Source organism: Diachasmimorpha longicaudata, chromosome 9, assembly GCF_034640455.1.
Source record: "Diachasmimorpha longicaudata isolate KC_UGA_2023 chromosome 9, iyDiaLong2, whole genome shotgun sequence".
Lineage (NCBI taxonomy): Eukaryota > Metazoa > Arthropoda > Insecta > Hymenoptera > Braconidae > Diachasmimorpha > Diachasmimorpha longicaudata.
This window is the reverse complement of record NC_087233.1, coordinates 7,179,410-7,203,411: the sequence shown is the minus strand read 5'-3', so window position 1 is coordinate 7,203,411 and position 24,002 is coordinate 7,179,410. Positions and strand designations below refer to the sequence as shown.

General features: G+C 39.7%; 2 protein-coding genes across 5 annotated transcripts in view; both read left to right on the top strand.

Annotated features, from left to right (window-relative positions):
• The window catches only part of LOC135166254 (TWiK family of potassium channels protein 9-like), a 127,985-nt gene that overhangs the window by 29,417 nt on the left and 74,566 nt on the right, over nucleotides 1–24,002 (top strand). The gene's annotated exons all lie outside the window — the stretch shown is intronic.
• Nucleotides 69–2,876, top strand: LOC135165880 (uncharacterized). Of its 2 annotated transcripts, XM_064127648.1 has the most exons (3): nucleotides 69–779; nucleotides 891–1,124; nucleotides 1,471–2,876. In XM_064127648.1, exons 1-3 carry the CDS (start codon nucleotides 582–584, stop codon nucleotides 1,498–1,500), a joined length of 462 nt encoding a protein of 153 aa, XP_063983718.1. In that variant the 5' UTR covers nucleotides 69–581; the 3' UTR covers nucleotides 1,501–2,876. The 2 variants fall into 2 exon arrangements, with proteins under 2 accessions (XP_063983718.1, XP_063983717.1); XM_064127647.1 differs by having other exon boundaries at nucleotides 70–779; nucleotides 891–2,876.

Below are 24,002 nucleotides of genomic sequence, written 5' to 3'. Positions count from 1 at the left end.
CTAATTTTTCAAGATTACAAGTCACGTTTCGCCCACGACTGGATGCAATTTCTGATACTTGTGTTTGGTCACTTGCGTGTCGTAACCCGAAGTTGTTTTTCATGGGAAGGCGATAAGGATGAAACGAGAGGGAAAAAAATACTCCCTCTTCACCCCTCCTCCTCCCTTCTTGCCTGTCCTGTGTCTGAATCTCAGCGAAAAAAAAATGTAATGATGTAGTTTTTATCGCCACAGGGGATATATATCACTGCGACCCTTTGTATTATTCGGCAATTACGGCGAGTCCGGGGGTTGGGGTAAAAAATGGTGACGTGTGGCAAAAAATATTGACCTTGTGTCGATAAGGGTTTGAAATTTGAAAAAATAAGTATTGAATTAATCAGTGGAAGAATTAATTGGATCTGACAAAATTACAGAAATTTTTCATTCATTGAATGAAAAAAACAAATGACGGAATAAACTGAATTTTGCGGATAAAAAAATTGAACTACTGCCCCATGAATTAATTAAATCAATAAATTCTCTGTGAAAATTTCACCCACTCAATAATCCCCCAAAATTGCTGGAAAAATAAAGTGAGAATGGCGAAGAGTAGCAGGAAAAAGGGGAAGAGTGTCAGGTCGACGAAGAAAAATGATAAGATTAAACCGATAAAATTGGCGGCTCTCGTAGCTTCAGCAATTCAAGACCTTCGCGAAACAAAGGGCACAACCCCTAATAAAATAACTGGATTCATAAGCTACGCCTCCAATTTACCCGAGACTCGAGTGAAGCGTCAGGTAAACCAAATTTTCACGAATATTGAAGATAAAAGATTTTTTTTTTCCTGGTACTGAAGGTGAAAAAATTTAACCATCAGGAGGTGTATTACATTTTCACAATTTATAAAGGTTAAAACAGCGTTGAAACGGGGTGTGGAATATGGAATATTGCGACGTTACCGTGGCCAGTATTTTCTGCCAACTGGAGATGAGATGGACCGTGCTAACCGAATGGCACTGCGATTCGCGAGGTTACCAACCTCGACGCCCTCGTCAGCGGGGTCAAACAATTCAAAAAAAATTGAAAAATCCCGGAGGGAGTCGCGAACATTTCCTGTAACTCCTGTTGCCAGTCTATCCCGTGTAAGTCGAGGTCTTGACGGGTTGTGGTCTTCAGAGAGCGATATGGAGTGATTTTGTGCCAATAGATATTATTAAAATTCTATTTTTTAACATTATCTAACTTTCATTCATTCATGTAAATCATGAAAATTATCCGGGGGATCTCTGGAGTTTATCAGTCCCTTTTTTCGGACTTTTCCAAGTTTTCTTTTTGTCGTGAGTGATATCCTCGGTGCATACGTGCCCTCTGAACTCCAAGACGAATGAATTTTTCGGTAGATTTTCTTCCCGTGTCGAGCGCCAGTTTTTCGGTGGAAAACGATTTATAGGGTTTTTATTGTTATTTTTCTTGTTCATGATATTGCAGTCTTCCACGTGCTCACTGGGGATCGCTTGAGAATGTCATGCACTTCTGAAAGCCACCCGGGAGACGTTTGGGAATTCCTGGCACTCCGTTTAACCCCACACCTATTATTGTATATGAAAGCTCCACTCATACTGATAGTCTTCGTGATAGAACACTCGCGTTGCGAATAATAAGAGATTGAGTAGCAGAATTTTGAGGGTTTAATCTCCTTAAAGCACTCGCTCTCAATGCACCGCGATTATTTTTATTGTACATTAAAATAAAAACGGATTAAAAATTTTCTCGGGTTATTTTTTATAAAATCAAGTGGTATATTCTCACGATTATGTATATAATATTTAAATATATTCAACACTACGTTTTTCTACTACTTCGTAAAATTAATTACATAATGTAAGTGTATTTTACACCTCTCGTAATTGGCAAACGCCCCCTAATGACTATCAAAGTACAATTAGATTTTCTCGGACCTTAAACATACAACACAAAACCTGAAATCGAGATTGTTGCGACAAGTCGATCATTTCCCGATAAGGAGTGTCGTAAACACGGACTATCATTGGACTCGTTTGATACACTGTTACCACACTAACCACCCAATTTAAGGGAGATTGTAGCTTACTCGAAGGGCATCGTTAACGATAATTCAAGGGGCTGATATCAGCAATTACATACTGATAAAACAATTCACTTATCCAATGAATTCAGCTAAATTTTTTTGGCAGTAGAATTTTTTTCAGAATAATCTCTTCATTCATTTGAAATTTCCTGGTTCAATTTACCCATTCATACCAATAGAATTCCGTCATTTTTACGGAATATTTCTCTTTGTGTATGAGTGCAGTTGTGATTACATCAGTGAGAGATAAGAAGACAAAGGAAAATCCATTTATGGAATCAGGTTTTTGATGTTACGGGCGTTTCCCTTTCACTCTCATCTTCCGGTAATTTTTTCCTCTCAGTTTTTACTGTTGAAATAGCCTCGACTGGTTGCTCACCATTCGCCTATCGATAATAGAAGCCGTGTCAACTGAATATCGAACATCAAGCTCAGCTTGGATGCATGCATTGATGAACGCTCGTTATTCATTCTGTCTATCGACGATTCGGCATGCGAAACCGTCGGCATCATTGGGAGCGGGGGGGTGAAGGAGGTAGTTGCGGGGGGCAGGGGGGGGGCTGTATGCCAGGCCTATGTTTTCAGTGCTATATATGGTGTGTACAATACGGGATGTACGTCCCTCGAGGCCAAATGCAAGCCTTCGACCCTCGGGGCTCTTTTCAAATGGAAAATTAGACCATTGGATCGGCGAAAAAGCCCGAGGACACGAACCGAGTGCATTCATCAGTGTTCAATTATTTTTTCATGGCTAATTGAGAGATGAAACGCGGTTTTGGTTTTTTGTTTTTTTCCCACAGGTGTGGGGCCGGTTTTTTTTTTTCAATGGAAAAGGGCCTTCGGGCGGTTGTTGCTGACTGCATCGTCGCGGTTATTGTTGACGCGGTTTAATAGGATTGCGGAGATTTTGTCTGGTTCAGATGAATTTGTGTCTGGGAGGGCTGATGGTGAGGAATAGTTTTGGATAAAAAATTCAAGACGAACAATGAAAGTTCTAGTTATATAGAATGCGATTATTAGTGGAACTACATGCGCCCAATCGCTAGAATATGTAAGATTCATGTGGTTAACAGTAGTTGATGTAGTTGGAGTTGATATCCGTTGAAGAATGTTTCTCGAGTATTCGATAATGATAATAAACTGATGCAATTCGTTAACAATCTCGGGGTTAATGGTGAACTTCGTTGAGGTTTACAGATATGAACTTTCCAGGCATTATAATGCGGAGAATTTACTCGATACGAACAAGATTGTTTAGAATTCTCAACTGTAACTTTTGGAATTCATAATTTTTCTCAAATTTCGCAAAAAATAAAATCGTAAAATGGTTAATGCTATAAACAGATGGATTTTCCCATTCTGGATAGTTCGATAAATAAATACCTCCGCAATTTAATAACAAGATTCGTTCGTTTACTGGAACTTGTGCGGAATTGACACAACAAATTATAGCTATGACCCCAGGAGCAATAATTAAATGTCAACCCAATGGAATACCATTTCTTTCGCATCGTGTTTCTACCCTGATTTACCGAGCTAACTGGCTCGAAACTGTAAAATTATGATACCCACGAGGACCGGTGGACGGAGTTTATGAGATTGGGACGTAGGGGGTTGGAGGGTAGAAAAAAAAAAATAATGCAGGTTCGGGAGGTGCAGCCGATGGAGCACCTTGGAAAATTGCACACGGTGAATGGGAGAAAATAGTGCTTGGAGGAGCAACTCTCTGACAAATGTTCTCCATGTGACACGGGAAAAGTGAGTTAACTACAATGAGTAACCTCACGCCTTGTTTCATACAACTCTCAGCAGAAAAGCTTTCTCGGTGTGGTATTAGGTAAAAGTGGAGTATGAAAAAAAATTAAACCGAAAAAATCTAGCACTTTCTGGGTAACATTTTATTGCACTTTCATCGTACGAAGAGAAAATTTTCCTAAAAATTAAAACAATTTTAATTTTCACGAGAAATTTCATCGTGATAAAATTAAAAGCCACTATATGGGTAGAATATTGCCAAATAATTTTTAACTGCAGGGGAACTTTAATTCACATCGATGAGTGTTGATTTGAATTGTTCAACAGGAAAAAATTATAAAATCCAAATAACAATTTCAAAAATCCAATTTTCTTGACGAAAATTTTCATTTTATGTTGTCATACAGGATATAGTTTTAAATTAAGATTTATTTTCCGTTGGATAAGGGTATGAATGAGGATATAGACTTCACTTCACGTGGATCTGCATTCCCATAACTGGGAAAGCGATTCTCTACGCTATAAGCAATCATAAAAGGAGCTTTTATTGCACAGACCAAGTGCAATTCACAGATAAGAGACGGTATGGTGGATTTATCGGGGTAAATAGTGCATTCAGTAAATAGTACCGATGATATATTTACCAACAAGTATTTTTCTATGGGGTGGAAGGAAGGTTGTCATAATCTTCAAAGTATTTTACTTCCCAAAGGAATTGGAAGACTTGATGACTCGATCATGACTCGTATCAAGGTATCCTGAATATCCTGGTAATTCCCAGGGTGATAAAAAAATATAACCAAATCACCGGCTCTCATGTCTCCCTTGTTTGTTCCATTTTCCACAAATCCACCCATTCCCTTTCCTCCCCGAATGAGGTGGGGCAAAAGATTGAGGGTTAGCAGAAGGAACTCGACCTTTCCCGGTTTATTTTACTATTTCCTAGCTGTTCTATTTTGTCGCCCCCTCATGCTATGAGTTACCCTGAGAACATACCATAACTGTACGTACGTGAACGAACTCTGTGAGTTAGGGGTAACAGAGAGGGTGGTAGGAGCTTGCATTAGTTCACCCCTAGGACACTGCCAGGCTGTACCGAGAGTAGTAAAGACACAGGAAGAGTGGGGCTTGCAGACGAGTGAAAAACGAGTGGTTCGAGCGGGGTTTGTGGGGTGAGGGGGTGAATGGGGGTTGGTACAAGACCCCATGCTAACCAGTGTTGAAGAGGAGAATTCTGTCAGTGGGTAACTGTGGGTTTGGCTGCAACGTGCGGCCTCGCAGGTGGTTTGAGGGGATTCTCTGTATACGAGGGAAACTTGAAATATATATGTCTAGACGGAGGGAATATTCAAAGAATTTTCGTAGGTAAATTCCAGTAATAGAGGGAGGGATGTGTGTGAACCCACGAAAAATTTTTCTTTTTAAAATTTCTCTCTCGTTTGTCTCGTACAAATTGCCAAATCTGCCGTAAAATTTCGTTCCTGATAATTTTGATTTTTCTTTTAATTGAAAAAATTGAATTTTTACCCCGGTACTCGTCTCTACATCCGAGCTTTTATATCCCATCTCTTTACTCCACTCATTTCAACCGGCGCCACTCGACGGGGCTCTCCTGCTGGAAAGAAAATGCGCCAAATGGTTGAGACTCACCTTAACTTCGTTATATCGTAGCATTTTAATTTCCACGCCATGGTATGGGCTTAACGGAAAAAAAAAGACTGGGAAAATAAAACCGGGGAGAGAATAATAAACGAAAGGAAATGCCACGGGAAACTGAAACGATTTTGCGTTAGGGTGCGGCGATCGGGAGAGTGTGTGAGGAGGTGAGGGTTTCCACTGTCGAAGGTATGATAAAATTTTTGTCCAGTAACTGGGGGAGAAGCAGGGGGTGGAGGAGGGTAAGGGAGGGATTGCGAGAATTGGAAAATGCAATGAACCGGGACAGCTAACCGTGTATCGAATTTGTGTACTTCCATGTCCGTAGATTACCAGTGGACGATGCACCACTAGAATTGAATTGCATATTACGGGGAATGAGATATTTTCTTTATTCGTTGCTGCACGAGTCGATATTTTACGAAGGGACCAGAAGAAAATAGCGATTCTAACCTTGATTTATTTTCGTGATTTAATTGAAATATTTTTAGTTGGAAAATTGTGGCTCTTGAATCATGAAAAAAAAAATATTCAAATTTTCCTGCCTCACCTTTTGATTGTTACAATACCTTCAGAACAATTCAAATCTCAGGAACATATATTACAGAACTGTGTCTTTGTCGAAAACTTGCCGGGTTGAGATTGTTATGGAAGAGTAAGTTGAAGGTTTTAAGTGCAACGTGTACCGAACTTGAATGATATTCACCTCCATCTGGGAGCATTCTAAGACGCATTGCGTGGAGGGGTTGTGTGTTAACTCGAGCAAAAGTTACCGAGTTTTGGTGGCAAACGAATTGCTGAAATATGGTGTACTTGGGAGTGGAATATTCTACCTCATTTCCGTGATTTTCACGTTTTAATAGAATCGGGGGGTTACGAGTTGAGGTGTATCTGCGAGTAAAGAAATTTTGGGGGAACATTGGACCTCTAGAGGGTGAAACGTGGGACGAAATTATAATCACCCACTTTTTAGGTCGATTTTTGTTGGAAAAATTGAACTTGGCCGGCTTATTTTTTGGATAAAATTAACTTAAAACCCATTCTATTAATTACCTAAATATTAATTTAATGGTAATTGTCTCTATAAATTCACTGATTGCCGCGGCCAATTCTGAATTTACTAATTAAATATTTAAAAAATAATATAATAATGAATGACCAATGCTGAAATTTGAAATAATGATACTCCTCATTAGGACAAGCCCGGGGTGCGTCAATTAATTTTCCACTACAAAATGACTCACTCTCCATTCACTGACCGAATTCCATGCATGGAGAGTGAAAATCAATTAGTGAAGTGAAATTAATAAATCGAAACTCTCTACCCAGTGACGACGATCAAACTCCTGACTACATTTGCCCAACGATAATTACACGACCTGTGCAAACACACATCACCCGTATAACCTTTCGACATGGATATTCATGGCCAAGGTTAATTGAAGTCGAGATTGCTGGCATCACAGGGGACACAGTTTAGTGGAACACATAAAGCCTACGTGTATGCATAACTACTTCCAAGTGCGTGTATTCCACGGGATTTGCTGAGTGGACTATAAAACGGGGGGGATTGTCTTTGAGGTGATATGAATATCTTGACAGGGGATTACCCTGGAATTGATGAACAGATGAGTCGGCAGGAAAAATAATTTTCAATGGGAAATCGATTTATCAGTGAAAGAAAATTCATTCCATTTTGTTTGCATTTTTTTTCTATTTTAATCACCTGACTGTCTCGCGTAAAATTCGTGATTTTCTTTGGGTGGGTTGGAAGAAAAAATTGAAGAAATAAATTTTTCTAAAGTACAAAATTGTTTATCTCCTCGAGGATTTTGCAAAAAATGAATTAACATTCTAGATCATGTAATGTATAATACCAGGTGAAGGGCCATTCATCTCGTTTCTCAGGTCTCACCACAAGCTGAAAGTTCCCTTCCGCCTTTGCGCCCACTAAATTTTCGAAAGCTATTAAATTTATCGGTCTGAGGAGATGCCGTGCCTCCCTAACTTTTATAAATGGCGCACAGGGTGTGCCACGGAGCATTCTCGCAATTTAGCTGAAAGAAGATCGTTTCTCATTTCGGCTTAATTCGGCCAGTGGTGGGCCCGATCGTTTTAGGTGAGAATGAATCTGCTTTCGGCTTCGACAGTAAATAAAATTATGGGGAAAAGGGGAAAAGTGAAAATTAACAGCCTTAACGTTCACAAATCGATCGAGAATACCCGGAGAATATGAAATTCTGAATCATTGGTCCTGATATAATAATCATAATTTTTATTAAATTTCTCCTTCTTTATTCAGATGATTAATTGAAAATTCTCCCCTGTCATCAGTCGAGACTATATACACATCGATTATAATCATATTCATTGTTGAACAAGTTGATTCAACTTAATCGAGTTAATGTAGTGGAAGGATCAAGTTTTACCTCCTCTTCTTTATCTCCCTCGCTCCAACGAATTTTAACTCCAGCTACCTAACAAGTTTCATAATTATTCACGGGATGGTTTATTCTCAACGAGATATTTACAGCAGTTCATGCTGCGCTCACGAGCTTGAAAAAGTACATAAACAGGGGGGAGTGTGAGTAGGCCTCTTCATCAGGATAAAAAATAAATAATTCAGGGGAAAATAATTACTATTTTAACGAGAAATTCTTCCAGCTGCATCGGGAAGCCAAGAGCTTTTTTAAAAGTGCATCTTGGGTCGTGCAATATTAAAAAAAAAATCTTTACGGTGCGAAAAGTTTTTTTTTTACATTTTTTGCCCACCTCACAACCCTTCATTAGTTCTCTCGTGGGGGTTGGAATGCAGATTTTTGGTTTTATGCCAATAACTAGTATATTCCACTTGGAGGTACTCAATTTTTGCCAGTGGTAAGTAAGCGGTTAACGTTGCGCGTCCGAGGCGTTGATTGAACAGGTGTCAGACCAGACATTTGTCAGGTGCTAACCGTAACACTCTACCGCCTCCACGTACCATCAATACATTCACAAGTACGTGGCTTCAAAAGTTTGAAATTCACTCGTTTTAAATTGATTGATATCTGCATTGACCCGGTTATTTCAATAGAATTTCAGCATTCGCCTGAGGTAAATAGGGAAATTATTGGATTTGAAAAATCAATTCTTCAGCAATAACTTAGTCCAAAAAAAAAATAACAGGAATCTTTCACATTTCATTAAATTTTTCCCGATGTTTCAATAACAATTCTATCCAACCCACGTCTCGATTCAAATTCATCCGACCTAAAAACGATTTTACCGGGCACATCGCATCATCTATACGAGAAGCATCACAAAATCATCAAAATTCCACTCCCGAAACGTATTTAATTCCCACCTGCATTGGTATTCCCCCCTGCCACATCACGTAGAAGCTTATCTTCTAGTGAATCGTAAATCATGAGGACGTTTTAGAGGTGGTATACTGGTCGTAGAGCAGACAGAGGTGAACCATCCTATTTTATCCAAGCACAAGGGTGAGTCCAAGTTACGGCCTCTGGGTTCACAATGTCACGGTCAACCAGGCTAATACATCACATTTCTGTATTTTCTCTTCAAGTCACTGCTGCAACAAATCCCATTCTCATGCGAATTCAGTGGCTTTTTTCCCAGAAAAATATTTGTCTTTGCAATATCTGTCACAAATCTTCAGAAGAAAAATTCATCCAGAGATCATTTATTTTTTTCCTTCACATCTTTTCAAACAAAAATTTTCGTTCACCGCCATTTTACAGGGGCCAAAATTGGTGATTAAAATATGTGGTAAATTCCAAGCACATCTTCACACTCGTGGCGGGAAATTCCAAAAAAACGTGAGTCCAATGCACCTTTTTTTTCCTCCCCCATTCCTCCCTGCATTTTTATGGAACGATGGTATAATTTTTATCGAAAATTTCCCTCTAGGTAGATAATCAATTCGATATTGTCCACTGCACCATGACAATATCCGTTAAATCCAAATATTGAAGTATAACAAGGCAGCCATTAGTTAACGAACCGCTCACACCCTAGTCAAATAGATTTTACGAGTGTTCACTGTTCTCATGACAATTTTGTTACCAACATTTCGCACTGACCGACGTAAAATACTGTGGATTCACTGGGATCAACAGTCATATTTTATCCCAGATAGGCAGTTTCAGCAAATTGGCACGCTTATGAGATCGTTGGGGCGCCGTGGAAGTGATCTGTATAACGCTTTCGTAGGCGGCACTGGGGCACTGCCCACAGGGGTTGGGGGTTATACAGGGGGGAATAGGGAAGCGTTTGGATACCTGATTATACATACACATATATAGCCTATCTGTTACGCTCACGCTTGCTGGTCGTGCTGTCGTTGCAACGCTGAATCCATAATGCACAATGTGTATGATAGATAGTTCAGTGAAAGCTACGGTGGACGAAGGGGGTGGTGGGATGAAAAGGGGGAGTGTTTCACTGATATTTCGTGGCTATGTCATAACAAAAGCTGAATACGTCGGTCTCGTGCACAATCGTGGCGAGATACATCTGTCAAATGGAGGCTATGGGAGTAGGATTTGATAGCTATAAAGTTTCGACTTTGATGATAGAACGTACCGTAGAAAGGAGGAAATAATGGGCTTTGTCTTGATTTTTTTTTTACTTTAATCGATTCAAATTACTGCACGGAATGAAATTTTGGATAAAAATTAGACCTTTGAGAGCGAAACGTGCGAGGAAATGACAATTCACCATTTTTAGGTCAAGTTTTATTGGAAAAATTAGACTTGGGAGGGTAATTTTGGTGATAATAGTGGCTTCCGTCCCTCGTTTCACCCCCTGGAGATGTAATTTTTACGTAAAGTTGTTTTCCATGCAATGGCAATGAATATATTCTGTATTTTATTTGAATATTTTCCGTAAATTTCCGATGGAAATGCGATACGACGAATTTTACAAACAGGGGCCGTGGAAAATTCAATAACCAATGGATTTCATTGGCCAATAAATAATAATAATTTCGAAATGAAATTGAATTGCGGAAAAATGATATAAATATCCAGAATCCCTCTAGATGTTTGTTTTCCCCCGAACAACACTGGAAACTCGTCCAAGCGCTGTTGTAATCTCGTAGAGTGGCTCCATACACAGCACTACGAGATAGTGCAGAAGCGAGTCTACCCTGGGAAGCCCACCCCGGATTAATGTTACGACAAGCATGCCCTCTGCATGCATAAATGACAGCAACGATGTTTCATTAAAACGATTGATTTATGGGTTAATCCATTTTTACGATAATTAAATGTGCATATAATTACCATTATTCTCGTTGGCAACTAATTTTAAACATATTTTTATACTCTTTGGCTTTCTTCAGGCCTTTTTAACCCTCGCGACATGCTCGTATTCATGGTTATAGTGGTAATAACCCCTCTATATTATCTCGTTACATCCGTTCATTGTCCTCGTTAAAGTTTTCAACGAGGCAAGTGTTTCATGAATATTGAGAGAAGGGATTTTTTTTTAATCGTAAAGCTGTACTTCTAGTGTCGGCTCACTACTTGTCTACAGTGGCATTTTAAATTGTTAATTATTATAATTGTTCAAATATTCATGAACCAACTCATACTGAATGAATGAAAAAACGTATATGTCACGTGGTATTTATGATAAATAAATAAATTTCAAAAATTGAGTGATGATATACAATTTTTGTTAGTCTCAGAGGATACGTAAATTCCTTAAAAATATTGGACGCCATAATTGCCCGAGGATAATGAAAAGTTGTGAAAGAATTCTGATGCTCCCTTTAACCAAGAAGATGAGGATACCGAGGCTGTACGGTGTACGTTGACGTTGGGTGGAATGGGAGGTTAAGAATGAACGATAAAAGACGAGTAATTCGTGGGTTGAACAGAGAGAATGACGACGCTGTGGGAGTTACCTAAGACTTAACCCTTATGTTAAGTTTATGAAGCGACGGAGAACGATGAGGATAGGTACAAAGCTGGGTTTTGGGCGGTGGCTGGGGGCGCTTGGCAAAAGGAATAAAGGCAGGTTAACTCGCTTGAGAGAGGAACCGTCAACGGGGAATGCAAGCTTGGGTGGGGCATATACCTGGAGAGCTTATGTAAGCCGCTAGGAAAATTATGAGAAGGATAATGCCGGGTGTGCGCTCTGCCAAGATGCTCTATCCCCACTCTCCCTTCGGGCTTAGAAACATGCCGGGAATGCTGCCCCCTCCCCCCCCTCGCCCCTCCATCATGTGTTTCGCTGAGAGACATTCATGGGACGTGATGATAATAAAAATCAGAAAATTCCAGTGAAATATTGAATTATATTATTCTCACGTGCATTGACGATGAGAGATGGAGAGGGAGGGAGGGAGGGGGGGAATACTGAATATTATATTTAGAATTATCAGCATATAATTATATCAATATTATTAAAACGAATGGTTCAATAATATTATTATTTGATGGAGTTGTATTGGTATCAATATTATTGATAATTATTACGACGAGGAAATGGGATGCCATTAGATGGAGTGGGAGGGAAGAGGCACTTGGAGGATATTCGTCTGAAGATGCTGCCATATTCAAGATATATTGGCAATCAATTACAAGCACCAATCATCAGACTAGAGACTACATCCCATACCAGACATGAAGTCGTTTTAATATAAATCATACGCCAATCTATGGACGGATGCCGGATATATTTAGGGAGAGTAGAGAATTGGTGGGTTATATAGGACACTATTTCGATCGACATTGCAGATGTGAATTTGGCTTTTCTATATCCACTCTTTTTATCCAACTTCTTCGCGAATTTCAGGGGTATGTGTTAGTGTCTGTTTGAATTGGCGAAGTGTCAGGGGCAGATGCTTTGACATTTCCAATTTGTAACCTCAATTTTCTAAGGTAGAAATCGCACCGGTCTAGGGGCATTTGGATGAATTTTCAACAGAATTATATATTATTGTATATTATGACGATATAGAGCGATATATTATTACTCGAAAAATTATTTATCTATCAGAATTATTAATGGCCCGATGAAATGCACCTCCACAACTGTAAATCAGTGGAACTAATGGCCCTGCGAATAGCTTTTTGTACTTAACATCCACACGATCGATTAATCGAATCCCGCCTGTCCAGTTCTCCAGGGTATGTCATCCTGATGGCTGGTACAGTTGTAGGTACCTCATCCGTTAATTCCATTTGAGAACTCCCCAGGGAAAATCGTCAATTAAATTTCATCCCCGAGTCAAAGTATTTCGTCTTTTTTTTGCGTTCACGATGAATTTCTTCATCCAGTAAAATCGCAAATTAATTATGTTTTTTCTCTCTCTTATCTATTCCCAAGGTGCGGAAGGAGGTGATTAGGGGCTGATTAATCACAAGATACGTCAGGGCTGTGTTGTTTTTGTGAATATGTTGTGACTGGAGTTGATATCGGTGGGGGTAACTGAAAATTTTTGCGCGTATGGGTGAATAATTAATTCCATCCAACGAGTTACTGACAGAATTCATCAATTTTTTAAACTGGATATTAATATTGAAGTACTTTTAGAGGAACTAATTTGCTAATTCAACGGGGATTGGAGGGGGGGGGGGAGGGTGATTAATCATAGGTGTGAATTGCTTGTGGATTTTTTTTATGCTGATTCTCATTAGGGAAATTATTTCATCGAAAATCGTGACAAAGGGACGACTCATTTTATTAGGGAGGGATTAAACGATGGAGGGACATTCATCCACCATTTCAAGCCCCTCTATAAAAAATATTAAACCAATTACACATCCCACAATGAAGATAACTCTCCCGTTGCACTACTCGAGCTTTCAATTGCCCGCATATCCCTCGTGCGTCAGTTGTGCAACACTTGGGACTTGATCGTTAACATTTGGCAATACACATGGCAATATACGGACATCACTTGCGTGAATTACCACAGGACAATTTCTCTTCACCCTGTATACCTAATGGCTTGGAGTTGGTGTGGTCCCTCAGGTTGTGAACAGCGCGATAAAGCGAAAATGGATGACACTGAGGGCCCCACCGACAACGGGGAGACAGGTTTTAGAGGGATTTTAACATGGAGAATGTAAAATTAACCCCTCCTCATTTACATTCAGTATCTTAACGTGGGATGGATAAACTACAGTCGGAAAAGCATAAAATTATTAACATTTGATAATTTTTCATGAATTTTTTGATAATTATTTCGCTCAATTATACAGGAAGACGTGGGAGAACTATTAGTTACCATAAATAGGGTTTATAAAGCTTCAACAATCGATATTTCATCGAAAAAACCTTCTCGAAAGTATATTTACCCGCTACAAGAAAATGTAAATAAACATTTGCATAAGACATGTGTAAATGTTCTTGTAGTTAGTAAAGATACTTGGGAAAAGCCATTTTTTTTCCGGGTGAACGGCACTCATCTTCACCCCATTTTCCAGGGAGAGCTTGGTCTCCTCACGACCTTCCCCTCCCCTGGATTACATTAATTGAATATTCATGGGGGTGGATTTGCATCAATTTTTGGCCCTCATGGCCATTCACACTTACAATATACACAGACTACCGGCCCCCCTTGTACCCACCGACATTCACCGGTCCGAACGGTGCACCAACATCGATATAGTCAATGTACAGTCGAAACTGTACGTGTTTCCGCCCCGTCACGCCTGCCACCGATTGTAAATGTCGCGTACGATGGAATTATGCCGTTTGCCATTGATCAAATTTGAATTCATGCCAAACAACCAAAACCTCCCGTTGTTTTTTTTTTTTTTTTGGAAAGGGAGGAGGGAATTCTCATCGAAAATTCATCATCTGTCGTGCTGTGTTATTTCAGTCGAGTTGGTACGAAAGATGGTGGAATTTCACCTGTCCATGCCTGGAGAGAGAAATAAATCTTCCAGTGAAAGGATTTTTTTTTTCGGTTTGAAATATTGAGGAGAATTTGGGGAATGGGTTAAAGAAAATTTTCGAATAATGATATTTTCAATTTAATGGAGACACTTTTAATTGGGTAATAATCGAAAAGTTGATAATTCGTTTAGCCATCATCCGGAATGAATTAAATTCATTCAATTCTCCACAAACAGATTGTTTGGTAGTCAATGATATCATTACCTCAGTGGAATATTTGATAGAAATTCACTTGCGATAATTCGGGTGTGAATGGCGAGTTTTATAAACCATCCAATCATTGGTATTCTCTTTCACCGCGCATTAACCATTAAACCGCATTATTGATACGGAAAATATTCTCGGGAATTTCAATTGGCTGAAGATTATCGAGTTGAGGCTTTTCCCAATTTTCCTGTAAATTTTTACGTCAAATTCTGAATATTTTAGTATCGTTTTTAATAATTTTTGGAATGTCCACAAATATCCGAAAAATATCTCATATCACGATAGACCGTCTCATCCACAATATATTCCAATGACTCCAGCCAAATGCGTACAACTCGTGTTTCTATATTCCCAGGGTTGAAATAGGAGTAACGAGGGCGCTCACAAAATTACGCAAATTCTGGCCCCAGACTCGGTCCTTTATTTGATTTCCTGAGGATAAGGCTAGGCCGGTTGGTTGTGTAGAGTTATTTCAACGAATGTTCCAAGTGGCAAGAGATGGAGGGAGTAGTTGGGGTGAGAGAGGGATGAAAAAAAAAAAAACACCAATGGAGAAGCGGAGACGCTTGCCAGAGGTGTAGAGGGTGAAAGATCCATTCTGGCAGACACTCCAGCATCTAGGTGATCCAATCAGCATCGATTTAGGGTACGTTCTTCGTTGCTGAGACTCACCCTGAGATATCCACTCTGTCGCACTTTGAAATTCCACCCTGGTAGTGAAGCTACAACAACTGAGCTACGTCAACTCCCATGGACAGGCTTTTGCCGTAATCTATTTCAATTTTCGACTGCATGACTCACTCTTCTTGTACCTTCGTGTCTCACGAGACTATTCCCTCTATATTCCAACGTTGATACAGCCTGCATACAAAATTAAGCTGATGCAGTGGAGGTGTTCGGGTCGTTACACTTCGGATTCGCTATGATTTTCAGGAAAAAGATATCGTTGAAGATAGAAATTTTAATATTTACAATTTCTCCAAGTTCCCTTTTAATGAATAATTTAAATGACAATATTTATCTGTTGTCCTCTCATGGTATACCATCAGAATGGAATACCTGGGGAACGTGTCCTGGAAAAAGTGAACGCGCCTGACCAAAACGTGCTTTAACTACTCGCGATTGGTACACACAAAATAATAAATTAAAAAATTTGTTTACAGTCGAGGTGTTGTTTATATCGAAAAAAATTCGAAAAATATTTTTATCCTACTCATTCGTCATATTCTTCGGCACCAGGTGGAAGACAGAGTGTTGCCTTTTAACGGTTTAGGCGTCAGATAAAGTACAGAAATCGATTCTCCCCCGCAGATACTCTCACCCCTTCACCAACCAAGTTCCGGTCTTTAAAGAGGCTCATTATTTTCCAAGCTAGACTCAGCTAGACCGTATCCCCCGAGGGAGAGGTACCAGGCGAAAGCCGACTGAGATTGATAAATTATCGGATTTGAAAAATGTAAAACCGATACGCGTCGTATGGCTGGGGCGCGTCTTCTCGACAGCAATTTCTCGACTACATGGAATCGACCAGGCTCAACTCATACTCGTCATTTCCAAGTATTTTTCCCGGGAGGGGTGGGGGTGGTTTTCAGAGGCACTCGGTGTTTTCGGTGGATGCGATGGATGTGGGATGGATGCATGTACCTAACATAAATTTTGGCATGAACCTGGGTCGCCTGTCATAGACGCTTTTGGGTGCTGTCGATCCCAGGGATTTTCGGGGGATATTCCTCATTTTAACGTTGACGGGCACAATATGCTCCGCTATCCCTCGCATTTATTCTCCATTTTTTGTCATTTTCTCGGATAACACCTTAACCGGGTGGTTGTCGGGGGGGTTTGGCCTCGTAAAGAATCTTGTCAAGAGATTTCCGGGGTTTACTCGATGATTTTGGGGGGATGATGCGATTTTTACGCTGGAGAAAAATATTGTCGGACGAGGATGGAGTGAGAAATGAGGGTTGATGGTGAAAAATTGGTATTTTATGGACAATTCGATAATAATTTTGCGAAGAGTGACGTTGAATTTAATTTGGGGCGATAGGAACAGTATTTTTATTCGAAAATATTAAACTTCATCAGGGGTAGCATTGGCGCTCATGGCCAAGCGTGCGTGAAATGCAGAGGAAAATAAAATACAGCACATTGATTTTTTTTTTTTCAAACGCCGACTAGTCAATGAAAAATCCAATTGAATCAGAAATTCAGATTAACGAGTTGCGGCGAGTGTGGGCATCAGTATCATTCCTTGCAATGACATTTCAATTAATGAGAGCATTGTTTTCACTCACTCGGGATTGGGATTGTTCCTCCGCAAGGAAAAATCACCGAGAGAAATAATATTTGATATTTTTTCACTAGAGATTTTTTTCCCTCGCCCATCGCATCATCCAATATTTTTTTTCTCCCCATTTTTGGCTCTCAGCGCTTGGTTGTCCTCCACTTGTGTTTCAAACGAATTTTTCGGGTGCGTTCAACAAACTGTTCACGGGAAACCGTCCGAATAAATGATAAAAAAAAATGGTCAACAAAGCAAAAGGGAAAAAATTGGTGGAAATTATCAAGATTTTCCTCTTCTCGCTGAGAAAAAAAATCATTCCCTGATTTTCCGCTCTTAAATAAAATTTATGTTACTCCCCTTCGAAGGACAACCAAAGCGCTCATGAAATTTCAATTCTTTTCCGAAGATCCCCTCCCTTGACTTCCTAATGATTCCCTCCCCATGACATGGAATCTCATTCTTTTTTTTTTCACGATGAATAACACTAGCTGGTCATTAATCTAGGGGTTGAATCAGAAAGGCATGGGCTTTTCGAGAACGGTCAATATGTGAGGGCAAAACTCAGCCAGTAGAATGTACGATTGACGATCAATCCCCTGTCTGCGTATACATAAACCACCGGCCCCGGGCTACGATTGTGAAATGCGAGCAATTTCCGACCTGTCGTTATAAATAAATATGTGCCCCTTTTTTTACGCCCTTATTTTTCCTGCTTTCGTAAATCCAATGTTTTGCTGATCGAGCGAATGAGTGCACTCGGTTCAACGAAATTGAATAAATTCGTTCGCGGGATTGAAAGTGTTGAATAAAAAATCGTGGCAATGAGAGAACGAGAGGACTAGTTGAATAATTCTTTTGAAATTAAATTTTGAAAAATTAATAAATAAATCGAATTGCAGTAAAATATATTGTCTCATTGCAACGTAAGGGATGAATTCTCAGTATCAAGTTACCCATTTTCCAACTACCTTGAACCCTAAAATTTTTCATTTACTCTATTTATTAAAATGAAACGATGATGGTACAGGGAAGATACGACGACAGGGTTTATACTCGAAAATAGGGTGCATCCTTCCTCAAAATTGTCCTCGGCGTAGGCGGCTGCCTCATTAAAATAGTTAAGCCCTCATTAAAGCAGTTAAGCGAATGTCTGGAGAAGGCACACCGTGGTGCCTTTCTTCATTCTATATCAAAAACCTCCCTCCAGGCACCAACCGCTTTCTCTCCCTTCTCATTCCACCTGTCTCCATCCACACTGGTTATAAGGTCGGATATCACTGGGAAAGTTCCTACCTAACTGAATTCACCAACGGTATATCATGGTAATATCCCTCCTTCCACCCCTTCCACCTTTGTCCTAAACAGTGAATTGCAAATCATTAAAACCGGGTAAATGTCACAGTAAAGACCAATGTTTGAATTTCAGACATCCTTTGTGGATATTTTTCAGACAATAAAAAATGTCTGAATAAAATGAAAATTAGTCTCAATTGTGTACAAAACGTTTTAATTCATGTTGCAATTGCAGAACAATTTTTATAATTTTTTTTTAATAGAAAAGGTGGGAGAAATTCCGACTGTTGTTGTGGTTTAATTAAAAGTACTGGAGAACACTTAAAAAATTAATTCTGCAACTTTGAGCCAATAATTTGTATTTTTTTTTTTTATCAAATCATTAAAAACACTGAAAGCTTCACTAGGAACGCCGTTGAATTTTATCATTGAAAAGGCACTTGAAATTAGTGGAGCTTAGGTATGTAGTCCTGTAATCGGGCTCAGTCAGCGCAAATTTTATCAGATTTTCGTGGTGCACGAACCCCCCTCCCCCCCCCCCCAAATTTCTATACAGCAGTGAACAGATAAGCCGATGACCAACTCTGTATGCGTTCCATTTATTTCAGCTTTCCATTAACAAAATTATGTAGCGGTGGAAATTTTTGCTTTTATTACTTCACGTAATTGTAAATCTACGCCAGTAGTGCGCGCATATGGAATAATCCGTTTCCAGTGGTATTTGCGAATTTGTTGATGGGAATGAAGATTCTGACAGATTAGATTAGTGAGTGGGACATTCGGTTTTAATGTGGACACAGGGATTTTTCGAGGTTATTGAATTTTACGGAAATTGTGAAATTTCCAATGAAAATTAAACCACTGTCAGTGGCACTGAATTTTTTTACATTTTTGTGTAAATTCCGTAAATTGAGTTGCAAGCTGTTGAGGCTAAATATTCCACACGAATAGTGTCCAAGCTCCTTATTGGCACGATTACCCTGAACCCAAGCTTCAAACATAAACCCAACCACTATATACCCCTGTTAACGACCCTTTGATCCGATTATTGAGTGAGTAACACGCACAGAAATCTCTCATGGATCAGCATTACTTGACAGCTCAATTCCCACTGATGTCGATATATTCTCATCCAATTATTTTTTTCCATAATGAAGGTATTTTCATGTACCCTCAGCCGATAATTACCCGGATTTACAGTAAACGAGAGGAAAGAAACATTCGCTTTGAGGGGCTGTTTCTACTGGCAATTTTCTTGCAAAAGAACTCCCATTCCATCATTTTTAACTCCTCTCTTTCCTCCCCCTTCACCCTGACCAGTTCACTGCTAGCGCATCGTTGCGATTGCGCCCTCACATTTAAAGACTAATAAAGGGTGTTGAGGGGGTGGCCTTTGCTGAATGTCGGAGAACTCAAACAGAGAAATTAAAGGAATTTTCTTCTGGGATAAAGTGAAAGGGAGAAAATGAAAAATAGTTGAGGGAAATAAGGAAAAAGAGTTGACGGGGGTGGAAAAAAAAAATAAATGCATAAAGTGCGGCAAATGGAATGAGGCAGTTGTGCTGGGGAAATGACAGAAGTGAAACGGGAGATTATACGGTGAAGGTATGAGCTTTAGGGGGAGGAAATTTGTCTTGGTGGAAATAAAGCGTTATACGCGTGTCCTGTGGGGATGGTCCGGTCGGGAGGAAATAACCCTGACTTACCTTGTGGATTATCGCGACTGTGAGTACAGAGGGGGGGATACAGGGGATTTTATGCATGTTTGGGGGTGTTTATGGGGTTGAGGGGAGAAAAAATACGTTTCAACGGCGCAGGGAAAGGTTTTAACACAGATTTTGTGGTTGGGCCGGGAATGGGGAGGATATGGCTGGGAAAATTGGACTGATTTTTTGAAAAAATCATTGATAAAGTCACTGGGAAATTCTATAGAATTTTCCTTTCTTCTTCTAGACATTTCACTGGACTTCAACTTCTCTGTCTGTACTTAAACTTTTCTATAAAAAAATAATTTTTATTTATTTAAAAATTAATCAAATAACCAAATGAAAATTCAGTCCAATTCTCTCGCCAATACCTCCGCACCTTATTCAACAAATGATAAACGAGAATTTTTCTGGGGAAGATTGAAAGTCGAAAGATGAGTACCCCCCGGGGAATTCACCACTTTCCGGTCGTAACTCATAAAATAAAATATCGTCGAATTATTGGGTGTGGAAAGTTGCCCAGTCAGTATCCAATAATTTACTTCTCTAAAATGGTTGAACCCTATCAGAGCTGTATCTAAAATACATCGGAATAATACATGAGCTATTCCCGGTGTGAGATACGATTTCTCTGATTTATGTACAGTTTATCATGTCAGTTACCATAGATTTATAACCCCCTCACATCGACTCGTAATAGATGTTAAACAATTATAAGCTTTCGTAAATGAATGAAGTTTGATCATCTCCAGTCCATCCACGTACCCTTTAAAACTTTCAACTCGAAACAATTGAAAGCATTCGATATTCTCGTCTCATCGTGGCAACTCGTGGAAAAGTCCGTGAAGTAGCTATCTCTTGAAACTTGTCGCAGGCTTTTTTTTTTCCCACGTAGAGGAACGCCGAGGAGCATTAGAGGCGGGTGATGATGGAATGAAAAAAGTTTGAAAAAAAAAAAAAAGGACAGTATCCGAGAGGTGCTGTTAAGGGTGGGATAAAAACGCGTAGGCGGAAGAAAGCGATGTGAGGGGGTGTGTTACAAAAAAAAAGCTAAACTGAACAAAGACTCTTCGTTTTTTTTCCTATCCTTCAACCTCCGCTGAACGCGCAGAAGAGTCGTCGAGTGCAGCTATTGTCACGAGGGGCCGGCAAATTTAGGTCATCATCAGTCGTATGCATTTTTCAGGGAGTTATAGCATTCGTTCCTGCGTTAATCCCTGCGATAAATGCGTCAGAGGGATTATGTGAGGGGAGGGTTGGGGATTGGTCTTCAGTTAAATAATGAAAATTTTTATTCCACCATAAAATGAAAGCGAAATAAAATTGAAATCTTTCTCATCGACTCACCGCACGCATTAATCAAAGTCCTGAATATTCCTGAATGAAAAAAAAAAAATGGAAAATTTCGTTGGAAAATGTCTCACCAGTGACGCGAATCCCACAAGGATCTGGAAAAGGCAAAACAGAAAAGAGTTTACGACGCCAGAAGCGATCATACATCATACACCCACGAAGATGGAAGAGGAGTATTCTTCAGGGACTCATTGAAGTCAACCAGAAATTTTCCACTCCCCTGAATCTCCATGCGGCTGAGGGAAAATGAGCCGATGTATGTGCTGGCATATATATATAAACCATGTTACCAGTACAGAGATGAGCCAACTGATGGCACCCTACAATTTGCGTTTTAACCCCGTTCCGAGCGAATTGAAGCAGCCACCATCACCACCAGAAAGCTACCCACGGTGGGTGGGATGACGTTGAGAAGCGTCCAACTATGCGTCGTTTAATATCAAATGCATTTTCGCCGGGGGCTACTGTTCGTTTCATTGGGCGGATTTTGATTACACTGAGATGGCTGAGGGAACGCATATGAATTAAGTCCTAAAACGTTTCATGCCCGGGAGATTATTCTATAAAAAGGGATAAAAAATTATATGCGGAGAAAAGAAATTGCGGAATTTTTTTATCACCCTAGAATATATCATATATTATACACGATATATTATACATCATATATCTTATATAATATCTTAGGTATGGGAGAGAATCAGGGTTTGTGAAATTAAAAAAAAATTGCAGAAACTTCTAGTTTTGCTCATTTTAAGGAGGGATGAGGTGTAGGGGTGGATTGAAACTCTTGAATTATCGAATTAAACAGTAACGATATTTGAAAAGTACAGTTGTGGATGAGTTGCCGTCTATCGGAAATTCAAGAGCCTTTGGGAAGGGATCGATAGAGCCAATATCGATGGTAGTCTTGCGGTATTCGCGGAGGCTACCAACTCGGTAACTCGACGGAAATTCTTCACTCCTCTTCCCCGTTGACCTGCCGCTGGCTATGATTTATGGGTCCGATCGCTCCACATCCCGGAGCTCCTCATCGATCAACAATTTATTTAAAAACATCACTTTTAAAAATAGTTGAAGATGTCTCAATATAAATGAGTAAAAACCAGTAATAAATTAAATAAATTGGAATCCCGAGGGTCTTAAAAATGAGGTCAATTGTATTAATTTCAGTCACTTGGGTGAAAATAACGTGACGTCGATATCAGTGGAACTAAAATTATAATTCAGTTACAGTCGACGTCGAATTGTCGTTCATCCATGTGAAACCGTGACTTTAACACCCCCTCCATTCTCAAAAGATAAATGTGAGTTTGGTGGCAGGTTGAAGGGATGGGGAAGGGACGAACACGAGGACCAAAAGTTTTTCAAACATAGTTTTTATTAATACTGGTTACCCCAGACATTTTTCATTCACCAGGAAACATATTTTCACGTGATACTCTCACGTTAGCATTTTACGGATATGTTCCATCACCTTTGGCATGAAAAAAGGGAGGGTTGGATGGGTGGAATGATCACGGGGGTACTTCCCCGGAAAGCCCTCTCCAGGGTTGTCTGCCCGGAAAGCGGATAAAGTGTCTGACAAATATCTCAAAAAGGGTCTTGAGCTCCAGTCAATGTCGGCAATGGAACATGCGATGTGTCGAGTTAAAGTGAGATAGAAAAATATTTAATGTTGTAACAATTATTTTATTCATTAATTCTTGAATATAATAAATACATCCTCAGTGATTAGCTCAAACAATAATTAAAATGAGAGAAATAATCAAATGTTAGAGTCGAAAAAAATAATTCTCCAGAATCTCTCAAAATAATTGCTCTGATGTTAAAATAATTCTCTCCAACTGTAACTTCCAAATAAGCTGATTGATGTTGAGTATCGAAATAACTTTTCCCGGATGAATGAGTATTCTTCAAACCCCACAGCGAATGCACACAAATGAAATTAAACTCTTGCAGGGTTTCAAAAAACTTTTTACGAAAAAATACTTTGGTAGTTTGAAACAGCGCTAACCCACAGCAAAATGCTTTTCACCCGAGACCACTCATAGGGAAACTTCATTTTTGAAGCTCCAACACTGCAATTCGACTTTAAAAAGTTTTAAAAGGAGTCTGGAAGGGGTGAGAGGGATATGGGGTAGGGGGAGGATGGTAGAGGACCCCTTTATACATCAAGTTTCGCTGGCTCGTCGAAGCGGGTCCAGATAGCGTTTCATAGTCGGGCTTTCTGCTCTCCTTCTTCAATACCCGCTATCCCCCTCCCTTTTACGGTGGATTCAGTGGGGATTGGGGGATGCTTGAAGAGGCAACAGCACGACTTTGCCAGGCACTTTAACCGATAAGTGGGCCTGCGGAGGTTTGGGCTCTTCGACAACTCTCCTCTCATCTGCATCATCCTCGCCTCCGGTAACTTCACAATACAAAATGTTACGAAAGTTTATCAGCGAGAAATTTATGGATATAAGGTTATGCTGTACGTCTGAAGAATTGAAGTTTAAATTCTCACCATTTTTGCACATTTCTGGGTAAAATTTCCCAGTGGGAAAAAATTTCGATTGGAAATTACCCACCGGTTTGCTTCTGTAAATGTTAATTAACCGCTCGAGTGATATTACATTCCACAAAATTATCAATTGTCGACAATTATTGTTATCCTTCATGGATTTATTCACAAGTAATGTTCGCTCAAACTACCTCAGAAGTACTACTTTTAACAAACGACCCCTTTCCCTCCCCAGTTACCGTA

What these genes read in the sequence shown, in the direction of transcription:
- LOC135165880 (XM_064127647.1), top strand. Translation starts at nt 582, where the DNA reads ATGGCGAAGAGTAGCAGGAAAAAGGGGAAGAGTGTCAGGTCGACGAAG. An exon ending in AGACTCGAGTGAAGCGTCAG is followed by an intron (nt 780 to 890) that starts GTAAACCAAATT and finishes CAATTTATAAAG; the next exon opens with GTTAAAACAGCGTTGAAACG.